This window comes from Papaver somniferum, chromosome 5 (genome assembly GCF_003573695.1).
Source record: "Papaver somniferum cultivar HN1 chromosome 5, ASM357369v1, whole genome shotgun sequence".
Lineage (NCBI taxonomy): Eukaryota > Viridiplantae > Streptophyta > Magnoliopsida > Ranunculales > Papaveraceae > Papaver > Papaver somniferum.
This window is the reverse complement of record NC_039362.1, coordinates 18,726,948-18,747,831: the sequence shown is the minus strand read 5'-3', so window position 1 is coordinate 18,747,831 and position 20,884 is coordinate 18,726,948. Positions and strand designations below refer to the sequence as shown.

General features: G+C 35.5%; 1 protein-coding gene across 2 annotated transcripts; it reads left to right on the top strand.

Moving 5' to 3' along the window:
- Positions 1–10,379: 10,379 nt before the first annotated feature.
- LOC113281091 (eukaryotic peptide chain release factor GTP-binding subunit-like) lies at positions 10,380–15,793 on the top strand. Of its 2 annotated transcripts, XM_026529737.1 has the most exons (13): positions 10,380–10,519; positions 10,724–10,793; positions 11,899–11,973; positions 12,062–12,137; positions 12,365–12,404; positions 12,561–12,632; positions 13,010–13,069; positions 13,154–13,305; positions 13,439–13,503; positions 13,615–13,768; positions 14,479–14,575; positions 14,656–14,794; positions 14,905–15,793. In XM_026529737.1, the coding sequence occupies exons 2-13, from the start codon at positions 10,742–10,744 to the stop codon at positions 15,597–15,599; spliced, it is 1,677 nt and encodes a 558-aa protein (XP_026385522.1). In that variant the 5' UTR covers positions 10,380–10,519; positions 10,724–10,741; the 3' UTR covers positions 15,600–15,793. The 2 variants fall into 2 exon arrangements, with proteins under 2 accessions (XP_026385522.1, XP_026385521.1); XM_026529736.1 differs by lacking the exons at positions 10,380–10,519; positions 10,724–10,793 and adding an exon at positions 11,617–11,780.
- Positions 15,794–20,884: the final 5,091 nt, after the last annotated feature.

The window sequence follows — 20,884 nt, the reverse complement described above, 5'->3', positions numbered from 1 at the left end:
ACCGAGTTCCGGAGTTGACAGAACTTTTTCAATTCATGTACCGGTTTGTAAACTTATGTGCAACACTATGTTTCGGACTTGACATAACTTTTTCAGTTCACGTACCGGTTTGCAAACATAAGACCTTCACCGGTTCCGGAGTTCACAGAACCTTTTCAGTTTGCGTATAGGTTTGGGTACTAAACTTGTTCTTGAACATAGAACTGTATTGGTTTGCATACCAGTTTGAGCACTTTAACCCGGTTCCTTACCACAATTCCAAAATTGTTTGTATACGGAAATACATACCTATCCGGATCACGAAACAAACAGATTTTTCCCATGACGTGCATACGAGTATGCATATTATACAAATCTGAAAGTCGATATGTAGCTACTCCGATACGTGTAAGAGTACATGTAAACAACTTTAGACATATAACAATTTTCCCAGTTTGTAAGACCGATAATACTGTCTTGTATTCCGAATGTAGTAGTTCTATGTTACTCTAAATCAATTCGAAACATTCCTGAATAACATAAATGACACATATCACTGTTCCAGACTATTTTCGAATGATAAATTTGAACCAAAAAATAGTTCCGAACAATAAAATGTTCTCCACCGAATTTGATCAAGTATGAACAAATGTTCATTAAGCTTACTCATTATATTTCGAGAAATTAGCAAACTAAATAATTAGTTATCGACTCGAAATTCTTGTCTGTGCAAGCTAGTATAATTAGTTATGCGACAATCATCTCAAGGATAGGAAGGTGAGTATAACTTGAGAAATAGGTGGTCTTCACTTATCTTTTGTTGATGAAGTTCTACAAAAGGTTCGGTTGATCTTCGCCTACAAACGATAGAACGCAAATGATGATTGGTTTGTTTCTCAACTACCTTTATCCTAGTCCTGAGACTTAACTAAAATCAAGATATAGTTTGGATGACTAAATTTGACCACAAGCTTGATATAAAAACACTTGTGAGTTCGATCGAGCAATGCTGTAACAAGATAGTTTGGATATCACTGGTTTTTATTTGATTGTTCTTTGTAACCGTTATATCTTTCGTCAATGCATCAAAAAAAACATGTTGCTCTCACATTGGTTTTGGTAGTCAACGTAATAGCCGTCTGAAATCCTGGATTGCTAGCTTTGTTATAATATAAAAAGTAAAAAGTTTTGCAAGACCACAAGTTTCTAAAAATGAAGTTTTGTTATCTTCCCATGTAGCCCTTACCTGCCAATTAAGCTTGATTTATTCTCCAGTTTAAAGCTTGATCAGTTTCCGGCATCTAGCATCTATTTCTACTTCTTGTACTGTGCAAAGAAAAAAGTATACGACCTTCCAAGGTTTAGCATACTCGATGTGCATACCTTGACCATGGACTTAGTTCACTTTTGTTATATCTCTCGTATACACTTCTAAGATAAATTTACTTCATAAAATTCTCTTTAGCTTGTGGATTATTGTTTAATCTTGAGTTTATTCGAACATCGTTATTTTTTGTAAGTTTACGGCGGCCTTACTTAGGCTTTATGGACTATCATTGTGCATGGTTTCACACTACATCCGTCCCTGGCCATAGTATCAACTTCTAAGGAAGCCTTTTCACACACTTACATGAATTCTTAACTAGGAATTTTCATATAAGATAGAAAAGTGTTAGCTTGGTTTCCAAGTAACCCTAGATTGAACTCAAATCTACCCATAGTGTTGAAAATATATTATTATAGAGACTTCTGCAGCTGAATTTCTCAATCCCTAGTACTCTTGTGTCCTAGTTGCATAGCTAGATTCGTCCTCTATAACCTAGCTAGGTTTCTTTATGGAACTATATCACGACTTTGAAGAGTACTTCACTTAGTGATTCGTAAGGCCCGGTCGAACTATCTTTTTACCTCATAGTTTTTTCATCAAGATCTTATTCTACTTGGTTATTGAAGTTGACGAACTTTATATCATGAACAAGATAGATAAAAATTGTAATGTTCTTTACGTCTCAAATTTTGTGATTCCACAAGATAGATATCTAAACTCTTCTTTGATTTGTTTGGATTGTTCTTGTGAAGTGGTAAGTGATATATGTTTCTCTTTGATGAGAGTGTAAGTGTTACAAGTCCTTGAGGTTTACTAGACTTGTCTACTGCAAACAGATTGATTGAAACATATCAATAGGGAGATCACCAGGCTTGTTTGTTATAGGTAGATAAGTAAACAAATTCTTCACTGAGACTGAAGAAACTCTTAGGCTATAAAAGACACTAAAGTAATCAAGTACGCGTAGAACCACGCTTACATGAGCCTGATTGGAGCTGAATTGCTTGGAGGGTGAACTTGGTCTCAATTACAATCCATTCTGAAATCTGATAGTAGGATAATGTCTGTAGCGATTTGATACAGTACGGTGTTCAAAGCTGGACGATGTCGGGTTTTTTCTCCCAGTGCGATCTTCCTCATTAACAAAATTTTTGGTGTCTTATGTTACTTCCCTTTCCGCATTATATAGTTTATCTTTATAATAAAAATATCACAAGTAGTATGTAATCAATATACATAATCTAAGACGTTACTGATTATGATCATCCAAGACTTGTTCTTGTTGAATTATATCTTGAAAGATAAATAACAAGTTTCTTGCTTGTTAGAATTCAGATCTTGTATATATAGTTCGGGTATATACTAAATTTATCTTGCATATTGATTTTTGAGATTTTCCCAAAACTCTTCTATACAATCAGTTACATGTACCTTTGGTCTATGCACATTGATTGTGGACGAGAAAGAAGGAAACTCTATGTATAATCTCATTTAAGGTCTTTCCTTTTGACCTACTCGTGATTGTATTAGGTTTTGTTCGTACAAGTTACCGAACGAAAAAGATGGTGGTGTATTTAGTACCCTCTAATTTTCATGACTTATTATTCTTAGCTAGCTAGTTCATCTTGTCTTGTGATATATTCTTTTTGTACTCTAGCTACCTCATCGATTTTCTCTGATAGTTCGTCTAGAGAATATTTGTTGCCCATGGTAGTTTTTCAGAATGAGAGCTCTAGTACCACTTGTAGTGATTTACATTACAAATGAATTCAGATCTACCCAAAAGGGAAGGAGATATAAGATAAGAAGAGAAGAATAAGACTAATGAGGAAATAAGAACAATAGAGTCGATGGATAAGATGATATTTACTCAATTCGTTCATAACCATGCATACAGAAGAGTTTACTAACACACTTATAATACTAACTCTCTCACGTACGAAATGTGAAAAGAGTTAAAGATGGAACATGTAAATAACTAAGATAAGGAATACCCAACTAACGACTATTATAAGTGTCTATAACAGGTCTATGACAATAAATAAGGTATGATTGTGATTTTTATTTGTTTGCTGAAGTGGCAAAGGGAAAATATCAATAAGACCAATTACTAACTTTAGAATCTTAAATCAATTGTTTTAGCTCATAACTTTCTTACCGATGACATTCACCAGTCTCCCCATGCATGCTTACCAGTTGTAGGAACGTGTGTATATGTTTATATGACCTATATGTATGACCGTGAATGTTATGGGATTATTCAAACCCTTTCCTTGTCCAAAAACTTCAATTGAAATTGAATTCTTCACTTATTCCATCAAGTGCTTAACCATCTTTTTTGGATCGATTTTTATTTTCTTCTAAGTAGCACTTGATTTACATGAGATGACTCTTTTAGTCTTTTTAATATAATAGTAAAAAGAACAGGCATGTGTCACACTAAAAATACAAAATATACGCAATATGTATATTGTGATACATAACACTCTATCATTCTCAGCACCATAGTTCATAGATGGGTGCCAGTGGTGATGGTTTACATGGTCTTTTATTAAGAATACTTTGTAGTTGCGAGTTCTGTTTATTTATGTAAAAATTCTAATGGATGTTTTCTATAAAGAGCTCCATAATTAGTATAATTCCTTTTTTAGGAATACATTCTAACGGGTCATCATGCTATGAAAACCAAACTCTTGTTAGTAGTAATATAATGAGTATTGCATTGAGTGAACTGAAAGTCTCAACAAACAACATAGATGATTGTTCTTTATTTTTTACACAACAGACTGATAGGAGTAACCATTACGCAGACTGGCACAATGACATCCACACACGTGTACCAATGAAAATATCATAAAATAGAAGATATCCCCCCCAAAGCTGAAGGATACAAGGATGATAAATCTTCAACTTTTCACGAAGAAAAGAAAACTGTGATCTTGACAATCCCTTTGTAAAAATGTCTGCAACCTGATCCGATGTAAATAAGTATAAGTATTTCACCTGCAAAGTTTTGTCCCGCACCAATTCCCTTACAAAATGAAAATTCATAGCAAGATGCTCGAAAGACTAGATTCGATGAGAGGTAGAGTTATCACATAAAATGATTGGTAGAATTAGTAGAAAATATGTAGATCTCTAAGCAGTTGACATACCCAAACCACTTAAGCTGCAGTATTTGCCAAGGACCTATATTCAGCTTCAGTTGAACTTCTAGCAACACCATTATGCCTCTTGCTAGACCAAGAAACAATATTGGTACCAAAAAAATATGCAAAAGTCATTTGTTGATCTCATTGTATCAATGGAACCACACCAATCAACATCACTAAAAACCATTAATAACAAAAACACCCTTAAGAGTAAAACAAACCATAATTAACTTTATGTTAATTTGATATATCTTAGAATCCTCTTGGTAACAGTAAAATGTACATATGTAGGGACTTGAATGCACAAACATACTTGATTTACTGTATACCCAATTTCAGGTCCAATTCAAGTGATATATTGCAGTGCTTCAACTATAGATCTATACTCACTTGGATCCCTAACGAGAGTACCATATGACTTGGACATCTGAGAAGAAGGAGAAACTGAAGTGTTACAAGGTTTTGCACCTGTCATATTAAATTTCTCTAAAACATTTAAAGCATATATTGTTTGGCTCGGGAAAGGTGAGCTTCATTTTTTTAACCTCCAGACCAAGAAAGTAGCACAATGAACCCAAATCCTTTAAGCTAAAACGACCTTGAAGTTACAAGATAATTTTTTTCAAAATGATGTAGAACTACATGTGATGATAATATCATATACGTACACTAACATGATTGTAATTCTAGAACAGCATTTCTGAACAAAAAGTAAAGAATCATCCAAATAAGGAGTGAATCTATAAAAAGCCATAATTGTGAGTAACTTGTCATACTAGGCCCTTGGTGCCTACATTAACCCATATATAAATTTTATGTAATTTGCAAACACGATTTGGCTTATATTCATCCACACAACCAGGAGATTGCTGCATATACACTTCTTCAGTGAGATCACCATGTAAAAATGCATTACTGACATCAGTTGGTTGATATTCCATCCAAAATTGACTACCAAAGAAAGAATTAGTCTAATTGTTATTGGCTTGGCTACTGGACATAAAGTTTCTGAAAATCGACACCTTTTTGCTGACGAAAACCCTTAGCCACAAGTCTAGAGTTATACCTAGCAATAGTACCATCAACATTATGTTTAACCCTAGAGACCTATTTACAACCCACTATATTGTAAGATGGATCAGAATCAACCGGTAACCATGTGTCGACATTCTTAAAAACTTTATACTCATCAACCATAGAGTATCTCCATTTAGGAATTTTGTTTGCCTTAGAGAAACAAGTAGAAGTAGCTCATGTAATTTGATTGACCAAATTTAAAGACAAAACATGCTTAGTGTTGTATACTTTTGGTTTAAAAATACCTGACTTTTCCCTGGTTTGCATGGAATAATCATTAGAAATTACAAGTACATATGGTGCTGGAGCAGTAATAGCTGTAGAAGATGTATCTGAAATACCATATAGCTCAGGAAAAATGGTAACAATTGTGTCAGAAGTAGTTTTAGGTGTAGCAGTATTTGGAGATGTGGTGACTGTGTCAGAAGTAGGTTTAGGTGTAGCGGTATCTAAAGATGCAAATAGTATGTTAGATGCAATAGTTAAACCAGCTAACCTCGAACTGGAGCAAATAGATAATGTTGATGCAAATATTTTGTCAGTTGCTCTTAAGGGAAAATCATTTTCATTGAACACAACCTGCCTGGAAACATATACTTTACTAGACTTATGATCCAAACATTTGAATTGTGTATCCTTTATGAGTAGATCTATAACCTAAGAACATACAATTAATACTCATAGGTTGTAACTTGTGATTTGTGTAAGGTCTGAGCCATGGAACACAAGGAGAACCATAATCTGGAGCATGATGGAAAAGTATATGAAACAAGGAGATGAAGCTAAGACTTCTTGTTGGTAATTATTTATCACAAAATTTTCAGTTTGAAAGATATCTACCCAGTATGCATCTGACAAGCCTGATTGAATGAGAATAGTTCTACCCACATCCATAATGTGTCTATGCTTGGATATAGCTAACCCATTTTGTTCAGGGGTATGAGGACATTAAATTTCATGCAAAATACCATAAACACCGAGCAAAACCTTAAGTTTATTGTTCAAAAACTCATCACCACCATTTATTTTAATTGTAGTAATATCATATTGGAGCAAATTTTCAACGATAGCCTTGAAGTGAAGAAAAACTTTCTTAAATTCAGATTTTTCATACAAAGGATAAATCCAACAGAATCTTGAAAAGTCATCAACTATATTGACATAATATTTGAAACCACTAACGTAAGTTACAAGATTTGGTCCCCACCAATCCATATGAAGTAACAAATGATAAGTAGCTCTATGAGATGACAAACTAAAGGCTATTTTGTGACTTCTACCCAACTGAAACTCATTACAAAACATTTGACTAACAAGTTGAGAATATTGATTCGAGATAGTACAAACTTTCTGAAGAACCTGGAAAGAAGGATGTGCCAAGTAGATGCTGATGAAGACATGCTTGGTAAGCCATGTTTGAATCACAAGGAGATGTTGAAGTAAATATACTAGTCAAAGTTTTATTCTAACTTGAATACTTGAAAAACGGTGTGGGATACAAATCATTCTTATGCTGCCATTTTAAAATGATCCTCCTAGACAAGAGATCCTCGATACACAAACCAAAAGAATTAAAAGTGATGAGAAATGATTTTCACTTGTAAACTTGTGTACAAAAAGTAGGTTATGTGCTGATTTTGAAACCAAAAGAACATTTTTTAGTGTAACAGTGGACATAAGTATAAATTTATGTATTATACCAATGTGGGTAATTTCCATACCTTCACCAATGGCTATCTGAATTTCCTTACCACCATCATAAGGAGTAACAGTTTGACATTCAGAATCATCATAGGTCAGATGACTGTTAGCACCTGTATCAACATACTATGGATTCTCTCCCATGATATTGGTAGATGCAAGTGTTAGAAATAGTAACAACAATCGTAATAATTGAGAAGAAAATACTTAGCTCAAACCGACGCTTGATTGAAGTTCCTGGAGATGTACTGATAATGGTAGCAGGAACTAGTAGAGGCACGCATGAGATACGCCGACCTAAAGGTAATGTTGCCTAATACTCCTCTGGAAGAGAGATGCTATAGCAGTTGGCAAGTCACCTCCATGATACAACTACTGATAGTACCCCTCAATGTAGCATACAAAGAGAGTACTCTAAGAGCTTGGCAGAGATTTATGAAGAAAACAAAATAGTTACAGAGAAACTAAAACAGTAGCAGAGAAGAACAAGAGAGGAAGAAGCTACTTCTTTGCTGTTGTGTGTTATGTGTTTAAAACTGAGTTGAACAATTCCGTTTATAGTCAACCAAAAAATGACCGGTTATTAACAAAGAAAGATTCCCACGCATATAAGAAACATTTTCTGACTTCTGACTAAAGCTGAAAAGCAAAGCAACACTCAAAAACATTTTTCTGACTTCTGACAAAAGCTGAAAAGCAACAGTCAAAACATTTTATGACTTCTGACAAAAGCTGAAAAGAAAAGCAGAAATAAGACTTTTGCTTTTGGCAGTCAAAACACGCGTGTCAGACAAAAAACAAAGTGAGATTCTTCATGCACATGACAAAACATGTACAAACAAAGGCTAAGAGATTCTTCTACATGTGTGGAAAGCACGAATGAAAATTTCAGTAAAAAGATAGGTCTGTGAACCCACACCCGAACCGACCCGAACCGCCCGAATGGACGACGACGTGCGTGCTTCGGTGCGAAGCACCGCGCGCACGGGAAAGGCAACCTTGCCATAATCTAAGTCTTTCCCCTCACACAAAAGTGTGTAGACCCAAAGGGCCATGCCCTTTAGGCAAAACCCATGGTATTTAAGTCTAAAACTCTTAAGATTTTAGTCTATGTGGGACTATTGTTTTATCTATTCAAATGAAAAACAATTAGTGGGCAATAGGTCTAGGGATCAAGTCAACGTCCATGCTTTTTAAAACCCGTTTTTTCCAACAACAAGCATGAGTCTCAAGTTGTGAGGAGTGTAAGAATTCTGATAGACCATATTCAATCTGTGTCTATACTCTAAAGCAAGATGACCTCCTTCATTACATATCCGACATATTTTATCTAAAGATAAAGATATATGAGTAGAACTATTAGAACCATCTGAGGTGTTAGGACCAACAGAAGTAGATATTGGCAGTTTTGGACCAAATGAGAGTGAAAAATTGGGTAAATGATGCATGTGGAATCGAGAATAACCTCTAGTTAGTGGTCTGAAATGAGGAGGGAAAGATGAATGACGAAATCAACCACGACCACTGCATCTAGCTAAGGAGAAATTAGGTCTAGAATTGGTGGCAAAAGCCTTAGCATTAGTTTCTGTCATCATATCTTTTTTTTTGAGGTAGCAACCGTTTCTTTAACGAGGAGAAGATTGTGCAACTCCTTTGAGGAAACCGGTGGATTACGAATACAAATAGAAGTATTTAAAGCACTAACCAGGTCCTGATCCATTAATTATAGTGGCAACCGATTTATCACCAGTAATTCTAGATCCAACAACATACAAATCATCAGTGAATCTCTTTATTTCACCAAGAAATGAAGAGACGGTAATCGAACCTAATTTTAAAGATTCTAGTTTGAAACGAAGTTGAATCGAGTGAATTGAGGAGCTACGAGCAAATCTCGATTCAATTATTTTCCAAAGTTCTCTAGATGAATCAACACCAACAAACACAAGCAATCACAGTATTATAAATAACTGATTGAATGCAAAGAATGAGAGTGTTGTCATCATCATTCCAAGTTGCATATCTTGGATTAATTTCATTATCGATTCGATATTGCGGACATAGACGAGAACCATCAAGAAATCCAATAATCTTGTATCTCTCGAGGAGTGGGACAAGCAATGATTTCCAGGTTAACAAGTTGCGAAATAATATATGAGATCTGATTTAAAGGAATATGTGAAATTCTTGACTCATAATATGCCATGATGATGATTGAAAACAAGAAAGAAGAAATGAGAAAAATAAAGAAGCTTCAGTGAAATTTATTCTAGATATGAAATTCCACCATAAATGGCGGTTGAAGGCGGAAGCAATATCTTCGTCTAATACCATAGTGGGAATGTTATGAGTACTGTATTGGATGAACTTAAAGTCTCAGACAATAGAGATGACTATCTTTATTTGTTACACAACAGATTGAGAGGAGTGACCATTAGAAAAACTGACACAATGACAAACACAGACGTGGACCAATAAAAAAGACATAAAACAAAAGATAGTCTGTGATAGTACTGAACAAAATACCATTACTTGTCTCTTTGTATTTTGTTTCTGCTAATTTCTAGTTGAACTATTTTACGTATTAAAGAACTAAGAACAAACTATTAGTGCTTATAACTTGTTAAATTTTTTTATGTAATAAAAATCTCAGAGAACAAACCGCGCGTTAATCATAGGTTCACTATTGTCTGTTTTGAAAACCCTCTTATCTGATATGTAGAACTGACAAAAAGCAAGTAATAACATTGTGGTTTACCAAAAGTGGTGGGTCTTGTATTGTATCGTCTCGGTTCGATTCCAAACTAAACCATATTTGCCAAGTGGTAAAGTCGGATTCCGAATGAAGAAAACTGACATATTCAGTTTCAGTCAGCTTAAAACCGAGCCAAACCGTACCATGGACAACCCTAATCCTACCCGTCTATGGCGGATATCGGCAGTAACCTACCTACCCGAAGTAGATTGGATCGTGTGCGGATACGGATATGGGTATGTTCAACCCTGGTTTCTGTACCTTATTTGGAATTGGATGGGGGAACAGGGGTGCAAGTAAGATATGTATTAAGTTAGGGGTGTAAAAACTAAAATTGACATCGATTTTCCTTCCGCCTTTTCTACAATCGAAACTTCTACCTGTTATACTTATACCAGTACTAGCGAGTGAACAGAAATCTCGGCTTCGTTTTCTCTCTCTAAACTCACCGAAGTCTTTCAATTAAAGCAATCGCGTCTGGTATCTTCTTCGCTCTCTGATTTTTAAACCTAGATCGCAAAATCAGAGGTATTTCCTTGTTATTTCAATCGATTCTTATTTTGTGTTTGATTTTCTTCGTTCTTTTCGTTGTTTCTTTAGATTTTAGGGTTTCTATTCATTACATATCTAAGACGAAACCAAAAAGCATCCAACCTGTACCTGTTTATTCTTTTGCCTGATATTATAAATGGAATTTTTACACATTTTCATGTTTTCTTGATGTTTTTTCAGAATATACCCACAAGATAAATGGCTGTGATCGAAGAATTAAAATCAGCCAAAAAACCAAAATCTACAGAAGGTACGTTTTAGGTTTCTTGTTTCTTTCCAAATTATCTTTTGATTCTTTCCTTTCCGAGTTCTTACATACCGAAGGTTCCTTCCTTCCATTTCATCTGCTAATTAACTATCAATCTTTAGATATAATTGGTTGGTTGGATCTGTTAAGGTATGTATGTTGCTTATCTGCTAGGAATTTGGGGATAAAACCCTAACTTATTATTTGATTGTTACCAATGGCATATCATGTTAGTATAGGATGTTTGCTGCCTGTTCTAGGTAGTTTGAATCATCTAGCAAGACACTAGATCTAGAAAGATGATCTGGAAAAATTTAGCATCAGGAATTGTCCCTTGTATTACTTCTGATCTAAGTCAGATCTACATAGGTGATTTAGTGGTCAGGTTTTTGTTAGAAATTTTTAAATTGAATCAAATTATTGGCTTGTTGAGCATCAGTGACAATGAAATGAGATAATAGATTTTCTATACTCAGTTGATTGTTCGTTTCACTTGTATAATTTTATATTTTGAGATGATAGTCCAGATTTTAATTAATGATTCGGTGTTCAGCTTGTGTATTCTGTTCAAAACTCTTTATTTGTTGTCCAGTAAGCCATTTACATGGATTGGATGCAGGTATCTGCAGTAATCGTATCTATCGTTGATTGTTATGTCATTAATTTCTTGGATTGTTTTGTTTCTTGGTTATGGTTAGTAGAAATAACAACATGAGCAGTTTTCTCTCTGCAATGTATTTTTGCATATTACAATGTCATAGTGTAACAGTAATAGTCTTAAAAGGTGCTTGTTGTCGAAATGGATAGCTCACTTTATCAGAGATTCACAATGGGAAAATATCTTTTGAAGTTGACATTAGTGATACAACAAAATGTGAGTCTTGGATTTTGATCCAAGTCTTATGCTCGTCATTACTCCTGTAATCTTGGACTGGTTACTAGGAAAAGAAAAGCAAACAGTTATCGAAATGGTTCAGTCTTTGTTTTTAGGTATTTGTTGGCTACAACTTAATATAAAAAGAAATTTATATTAGATTATCAATTGCTTATCCCTAGTATGCTGAACGAAAGTCTTTCTAAGATAATTGTGTTTTCATTGTATTTTCAGTGAACATGGGAATAGTGAATGAAAAACCACAGCAGAGAAAGAGGCATTTGAATGCTGTTTTGGTGCATGCAGATAGTAAGTTTGATATATTTGTAGGATTACACTAGTCAATTTGGTATTATCTGTTTCATTTTTACAATTATTGTATTCGATTTGGGCACAGATGCTTGTGGGCATATACTTTGTCCGACTTATCAGGTGGAAGAGAATCGAGCCCAGGAGGGTAGTGCAAATCTATGGTAAGGGCGTCTTCCATTGTGCAATTCCGTGAAGCCTTATCTTAAAGTGTAACACAGTCATGCTAGTCACTTTTGTTTTTGACTTTTTTCATACTAGTCACTTGTTCATATAGAAACTTTTTTCTGTTTTGTTTCTGATCTTTTTGGATAAAATATGAGTTTCAGCCCAAAGTCTTCTTTCTTTGTTATTTTTCTGCTGAAAATCCGTTTATTCCTCTTTGTACTAGGAAACTGGAACAGATAGACTGCAACAATGAGCAGTTTAAGGTTGGTTCCTTCTGATATAAACCTTGGGTTAGAATAATATTCTCAACACAGTGATATTACAGCCTGTGACCCACAGTTCACTCTTTTCTTCATCACATCTACCTTCTATTTATCATATTTGATTGTTTGCTATTTTTGCGAGACGTTTTTCTATAGAGTGATATGGTGGAGGTTCGAAAAGCTAGTTTTGAGACGGAAAACACAGTGTTCACAATTTTAGAAGATCCGGTAACCTTTTCCCATGTCCTGATGTTTTCTTGTTTTTCATTTATATTATTTCTCACTGGGATTATTAATAGGTCTATCCTATACAGGATTCAAAAGTTTCCCCAGGTTTCTCACTGTTAGGTCGCAACTTTTAAAATTTATGCAGAGCATACACTGGAAAAACCATCATCTTGTGCAGTTTTAAATTTTGGATTAGATGTGTATTGCTATGAAGTCTGAACCTTCTTGTGCAGTTCTAAATTCTTCAGTTGAAGTTTATAAGAGTATCTATTTACTGCAAGCAATGATGGTTGTGATTCAGTTACAGATCTAACTCTCAAATTGTTAGTCCCACGCAGAACCTTTACTCCTCTTTTAATTATGTTTTGGTCTTTCAGAGTGTTAAGAAATATGTTCCCTCTCGTTTTGCCAGTGCTCAACCTGATATGGCGGTGTGGGTAAGTTTTTTATATTTCATATTGCTTTCTTTTTGGTTCTCTTCAATTTATGTAAATGAAGATAATGATTTGTTAATTATCTAGGTAATATCTGCGCTAGGACAAGATTTTCGTGCTGCAGTTGCAGACGATAAATTTTGCCAGAGTCACGTGTTTCTTGCAACAACCTGCGTTTCCAAATTGCTCGTGATTGTAAATAAAATGGGCGATCCTCTTTTGAAATGGTCGAAGGACAGGTGCTTCTCATGTTTGTTACTATGTATTTTCTCATGTCTGTTGTGTTTCAAATATAAATTTACACATTTAAATTTCATCTCTGTGAATTCAATTGTAAGAATTCTAATTTTTTATGGAGAATGTTATATTTAGGTACATGAAAGTAGTATCAAAGATGAAACTTCATCTCAGATGCTCGGGTTTTGATGTGAAGAAAGGTAAATGGCCGTTTTCTCAACTCCCTTAAAAGTATTTTGAAGATTTCAGTTCTATGCTATATTATGTGCTTCTAAACTTCTGCATCAAATGTTTGCTTTCTTGCAATATAGGTCTTCAGTTTATTCCTGTAGACTCTGTATCAGTTGATTCTAACATACAAACCAGAGTAAGTAAGAGTACTTGCTCTTGGTGGGACGGGCCATGCCTCTTTGAGGCTCTGGATTCTATGGAAGTTCCTGAAGACAAGGGCAGAGGTCCTTTTTGGTAAGATATATACATATATATCTTCTTCCTCCATTTTTCCATTGTTTTGTTTTTGTAGCAAGCCTCCGTATCCTAAGAAGGTTCTGTTATTGGTGTTATGGATAACTAATAATTTGACTCCCACATCTGTATCAATTCAGAGTTTAATATTTAGAGCTAGGTCATTGAATACATACATATCTATTGTATATAAAACTGAAATCAGGTCAGCAAGTGTAGATACAATCTAATCTCGAGTATTCTATGAACACTAAAATGGTAGTGGTTTAGATAAATTCAACATTTGTTTGTGGAATGTGTATACAAACTTTGTTGGTTGTACTATTGAAAAGCATTTTTTTATCTTCTTATGGTGTCCAAGAGGCTACTTGTTTTTTTTTTGGAAGAAGCTTAATTGTATTTTTTCTTCTCCCATAGTGGTTAAAGGGAATGTTAACTTTTTGTTTGGTGGCTCGTGCCCTGACATGCGGTCAGGTCTTGTTTCATTTGCGTTTAAGCTGTCATAGAATGCTTACTGTCTGAATCATCTTTAGACTGGTTCCAGAATTAGTCACTCATATGTTGTTTGAACCAGGTTGTCAATACTAGTCATTCCCTTCTCGATTTAAGTATTTTGGCTTTCCATTTGGATGCTGGTCATTTTTGCTCTTTCAAATTTTGTGTTCATGTTTTTCGAAAAATGAATTATTTTCATTTTTTCTTTTTCTTAGGATGTCAATTAACCACATAGGAGGAACTTATGTAGAGGGAACTATTGAATCTGGAAAGATTAGGGCAGGCGATACTTTACAAATTTTGCTTCAGGAGGTAGTTTCTCAATCTCTACATCTGGTTTATTGTTCTATACTTAGTTAAAAACTTTAATCATGTCTTATTTGGGTTGGCAGGTCGATGTTAAAGTGCTTGGTGTCTCTTCTTTAGGCAATCGAGTAAACTGTGCTAGACCTCGTGAATATGTTAAGGTGGAACTTGCAGGGATGGAGGAAAAAGACTTTAAACATGCTTCTATATTAAGCAATCGGCCTGGTAAGTCGTACTTTCCCTAACTGCTTATAAATATAAGAGTTAGCAAATTTTTTACATTCTTATTACCTGAAATAACTGATGTGGATACATATTCAATCAATGTTTTGTAGATAAAAGAAAAAGTCTGTTCAAGCCCAATGATAGGATAGGTTTCCTTGTGACTGATCTCAAAGAGACAGTTTTTGGGTCATTACGTGGAGTGGAATATGAAGTGATTGACAAGTTCAGAGCCAATCTCCCAAGTATAAAAGCCCATGCTTATTATACTGAACTTCACAGTTATACAATGAAAGTTCGTGAGAAGGCCGGAGAGCTTTTCGGTAGTGCATGCCTAATAGTAGTTGGTCGTGATGATTTCCACCTACAGTTTGTAAGCAAAAGTAACACAAATATTTTGAAAGATGGTTATGTTGACTATGGAGGCAACATTGGTTTTGAAGAAGCCATTTATTCTTCTTCTGACCTGCTTTGTGATGTGAGGTTACTCGAAGAACACAGTTTGATTGGCGACTTGTTTGAGCAGATCTGCTGTTCAACTGGGAAGTACGCTGTTGGCATCCAGTCAACTTCTAAAGCTCTTGATATGGGCGTGGTGGATACACTAATTGTATGGGATAACTTTAAAGATGATACAAATATTTTGAAGAATATTATCAGAGAGAATTCAGTGTTTTCACTTGAGGTGGTGACTGACAGGTCAAAGAATGGGAACCAGTTTTGCAAACAGTTTAGCGGCATTGGGGCAATCTTGAAAAGCCAAATTGACGTTGATGATGATGATATTAATTGGGCAGATCCTGATTAGGGAATGAAGTGCAAAACAGTTCTAGTCTGCCTGGCCTCAACATTTGATATTAATGAGTATCCTGGTAGGCAAATTCACTGTTAAGTCGCTGATCATCTTGCTCGACTTTGACGACACTGTAAACAGTACAGGAAATTATAGGAGACAATTTATAGTAAGATTTTCTATATGTTGAATACGCTTGTTGATTTTCAGTAAGATTTTCTATATGTTTAATTAACAAATTTTGCTAGTTTGTTAATTTTGTCGATGCTTAAACTGATGCCTGCTTGATGGTCTTAAGCTTTAATGCTGAATTAACAAATTATGGGAAAAACTTTTGCTCTAGCACTGCTAGATCAATTATGATAATTGATCTAGCAGCTACCATTTGGCATCTTATGATGTCAGCAAGCTACCCTTTAACCCATAGTTGGGTTTGCCTTTTCTTTCTTTGTATATGAACGCCATCTTTTAACTCTCTATTCATCGTTAAGTTTAAGAAACTAATTTATTTGATTTCCCCAGATTAGTCACCACTGTTAATGGAAGACAGTGAAGACCTTTCCCACTGTTAATCTCCTGCTCATCCTTTTAAAAAACTCATTCATTTGGTTTCTCTATTCATTTTGTAAATGCGCACCACTGTTAATGGAAGGAAATGAGAACATTTTGAAAGATGGTTATGTTGATTATGGAGGTAAGATTGGTTTTGAAGAAGCCATTTATTCTTCTTCTGACCTCCTTTGTGATGTGAGGTTACTTGAAGAACACTGTTTGATTGGCGACTTGTTTGAGGAGATGAGCAGTGCAACAGGAAAGTACGCTACTGGCCTCCAGTCAACTTTAAAAGCTCTTGATATGGGCGTGGTCGATACACTAATTGTATGGGATAAGTTTAAAGATCATACAAATGTTTTGAAGAAGATAAGCAGAGAGACATCGGTGTTTTGGATTCAGGTGGTGAGTGACAGGTCAAAGAATGGTAATCAATTCTGCAAACAGTTTAGCGGCATCGGAGCAATTCTGAGAACCAAAATTGACGTAGATGATGATGATATTAATGGTGCAGATCCTGATTAGGGAGTGAAGTCTTCCTGCCCTCAACATTTGATGTATCCTAGTTGGCAAATTCACTGTCATGTCCCTAGTTATCCTTCTCGACTTTGGCCTACTGTAAACAGCACAGGAAATCATAGAAGACGATTTTTAGTAAGATTTTCTATATGTTGAATATGACTCTGTAATCAACAAATTTTGCTAGTTTGTTATTTTTTTCAGTACTTAAACTGATGCTTGTTTGATGGTCTTACGCTTTATTTTGCAATTAACAAATGTTAATTTTGTCAGTACTTAAACTGATGCCTGCTTGATGGTCTTACGCTTTATTCGCAATTAACAAATTTGGAGCAGCAGGAGTGTTTTAAAATTTGTCAAGGTATATATGATATGCCTGTCGTATGAGATTACCCTAATCTTGTTCTACTCGTGAGACTGTCGAGTAGAAAATATAATTCAACAATGCTGCAACAAGACTTGGCTTGGCCTTCACCTGCGTTATTGCTGTGAAATATTGTACTCACCTGAGCAGCTGAGCTCTTCTATAACTTCAGTTTCATAATATACTTGCAGCAGGATGGAATGGAATAAGTTCAACTAACTTTTAAAACATTGTTTTTAATCTTTGATTTTTGACAACTGACCCAAATTTTTCTCTTATACTTGTTGGTCGCTGTTATTGGAAGTAATGTAATTTAACACCTCTGTATTGGCCGGCACTGGGCCCTCAGATCCTCTGTCTCCAGATTCAAGTGTCTCTATCCCAGCCCCTTGGATTCTGACACGTATCTCTTCCAACAAAAATGTCTATTTTTTTTTGATAATTTAGTACAATAAAAACTTCATATATTAATAATCTTGGGACTTTACAAAATTATTAATGTATGGAGTTTATTAATATAGGGAGGTATACAAAAAAAAATGAATAGTATGGAGTTTATTAATCTACCATACGGAGTTTCTGCAGCATCTGCAACTTGGTACATTGGTCCCTAGACTACTCCTAAATCTCATTCATTTAGGAGAATTTTTAGCAATTACAAGGATTCGAACCCTGACCTCCGCAGTGGGAGGGAGCATGAGAACTATCAGACCACTTGTGGATTTCTATTTAATAAAAAAAATGAAAACTATCCCAGGCCCTTAGATTGAGACACATATCTCTTCCAACAAAAATGTCTTTGTTTTTTTTTTGCTTTTTTTTTTTTAACATTTGTGGATTTCTATTTAAAAAAAAAAACGAAAACTATCCCAGCCCCTTAGATTCTGACACGTATCTCTTCCAACAAAAGTTCTTTTGTTTTTGTTTTTGTTTTTATTTTTTTCCCTCACATTTGTGGATTTCTATTTAATAATAAAAAAACAAAAAGACTGTTCTTATCCCTCTTGTTAAAGGGTACTGATTTACGGAATTTCTAACCCAACCTTTGAGGTAAGTGCATGATGTTTTAGTGCTGAGCTTAGTCAATGTTAAGGCCCTCCATAGTTATTGGGGGATTCCTTGAACATAAAACAACTGCAACCTGTTTTGAGGTTGTAGATGGTGGATTCTCGATAAAGGCTAAATTCGTAAACTCATAATTATACGAAGCTCTGATTCAGCAATCAGACGTGAGTATCGAGACACGGGTCTCTCGAATTCTCAACGGAGAGTACTTTCTCTCAGAATACATGTAGATATGTAGTCTCACGACTGGACAACTGCATATTTCATGAATACTGAATACTTTCAGTGATTATTTCTATATTGCATCACGAGATGGACGGCTCCTAGACAGCCTGCTCTGCTAGTATAGAGCGATAACGTCTTCAGGAACAAACAACAAGTTTACCCTGACTATATAAAGGATATGACTTACCTGCAAGCTCGTATCAGGATAATTAATGCTCCTAGACAGCTTGCTCTGCTAGTATAGAGCCACAAAGTTAATTATTCCTAATTACAATCGTTCCTATTCCATGGTCGAATCCACGACTGGTCCCATGGAATGACAATAACAATTTTTCTGATTCTATGATCGAATCCGCAGCTTGATCTCATAGAATAACAATAACTATATTATCTCATTACTTCGATTTTATGATCGAATCCACAACTGGTCTCATAAATGGTAATAGATAAATCTTAATTACTCCGATTCTATGGTCGAATCTACGATCCAATGGAATGGTAATGCTCACTTTATTATTCTGAATTCATAGTCAAATCCTCAGCTGATTGATGAGTGCTAAATAGTGCATATTTATATATATTTTTGTTGGCATTTAACTCATCTTTTGTGCATTAATTCTACATTTTATCCCATATTCTGTATTTTCATTGTTTTCAAGAATAAATATTTTTCTTACTTAATTTTGCATTTTTAGGTAACAAATAAAATCTGGATGAAGTGCGGAGCAAAAAGAGCAGAAAAGTAGTGAAAAGCCGGGAGGAATTACGCAAGGAAGCCGCGAAGAATGTTGTGCACAAGACCAAGAGGGTAGAAATGGGCTCAAGAAGGAGGAATTGTTCTTAAAGAAGTTATGGGCCTGGCATACCCAAGGCCCAAAACCCTTTCTCAAACCCATTTCCACTACCCAAGCCCGTATCGGATTTCAGCCGTCAGATTGAAGCATCTCAGCATCCTACGGTCGCTCCATCATCGCACATCAAACTCCGAAGCTCCCGCTTTACATCGCAACGCCGATCTCCATCTTGGGCCGTCCTTTTCGTTGCATTCCTCCATCCGACGGTCGCTACCCACAGCCTCCCATCTCATCGTTGGATCCACCTACCATCGTCACATCCTACGGATCAGCTCGCCAAACATCGAATCAGATGTTCCCGCTTCACACCCTAGCACCGATGCCTATACTACCACCCAAACACCTCCTTCTTCCCAAAACTTCATCTCCTTCTCCCGACAGTTGCAGAGCTCTGCAACTCCACCACCTCCCCTCTCTGCCGCTGTCACTTCCGTCACCACCACCAGTTCCATCACTGCCACTACTATCTCTTCACCGACAACACCCCCATATCCCTAGCCTAGTTATTTTCTTCTCCTCACAACCTCTGAAACCCTAGGTTTTGGGGTGAGTAAAATAACTCGAAATTAGGGGACAATAGGAGCAGAGGAAGAGCATCAAGGACTAGAGGAGGCATGGGTCGAGCAGATTTTGGGAGTTTGTAAGTTAAATTTTGTGTAATTTAAAAAAACCCTAATTTTCTGATTTGGGGATTTACAATTAGGGTTAGTGTTCTGGTATAAATTGTACACTGTGTAACATTGTGAGGAGAGAGAGGGAGGAGACCCAAGTTTAATTTCAGTAAGAATTTTCTCTATCAATTGGTTTTTGTTCTGTGTTCTGTCCCTGTAGCTTTTCTCCATGTATAATAACCCTCTTAGTATCATGTTAGGCTCTCTAACTATGAACTAAACATCTTAACTGGGGCTAAGATGAAACCCTTAGCCTGAATGCTAATTTGTGTGCTGATGTGCTGCTGTTTATGCCAAGATAATTGTGTAAGATGAATTTTTGTTGATGAATACATGTTGCTTTCACCTAGAATGTCAAGCATCCTAGGTAGTTAGAATTCCTCTATGTTTGTTCACTGACTCTACATTGCTTGTTATTGTGTTTGATTAGTTGTGCTTTAAACAGACAACTAATGCTTGCCTTGATTTAGTGATTGGAGGTAATTTATCTATTCAAAGAAACTAAAGTAGTTCATTGGTTCACATGCTAGTATGGGCTGAGAGGTGAATTCTCAACCCTAGTTTCCATTCATCTGATTCACCATATCCTTATTACTGTTCAGAAATTTTCCCCTCCTCATTTGCTTGTTCATCTTCAGTTCTCTGTGTAACTTTGCTTCAATCTCAATGATTGAATTAGTGTAATGTCCTGCCTCCAAATCAGCTATTCAGTTAATGTGAATGATTGGTATCAATGATTAATGATTAGTTTTCCAGAAATAAATGTTAATGTTAATGATTCAGTTAATGTAAATGATTAGTAGTTAGTGATTAATGCTTTAGGAATAAATACCGTGTTGATTTTGATGCTAACCTGAAGTCAATGCAGTGAAGGTTTAATGTTAGTGGAAAATTAATGTTAGTCTGTCTAATAAATGCTAGTTCTGATTATGATTGAGAAATTAATGCTAGCTCAGTTAATAACTGTTAATGATTGAGAATTTAATGCTTGTTTTGTTGATGGCTGTTAGTGGAAATTAAATGCTAATTCTGTGTAATGATTGGGAAGTT

Excerpts from the sequence above, each read along its gene's own strand:
- LOC113281091 (XM_026529736.1), top strand. The coding sequence starts at position 11,693 with ATGCTCGTCATTACTCCTGTAATCTTGGACTGGTTACTAGGAAAAGAA. Across the intron at positions 12,138-12,364 it reads GAGGGTAGTGCAAATCTATG|GAAACTGGAACAGATAGACT; the intron begins GTAAGGGCGTCT and ends TCTTTGTACTAG. Across the intron at positions 13,306-13,438 it reads TTGAAATGGTCGAAGGACAG|GTACATGAAAGTAGTATCAA; the intron begins GTGCTTCTCATG and ends TGTTATATTTAG.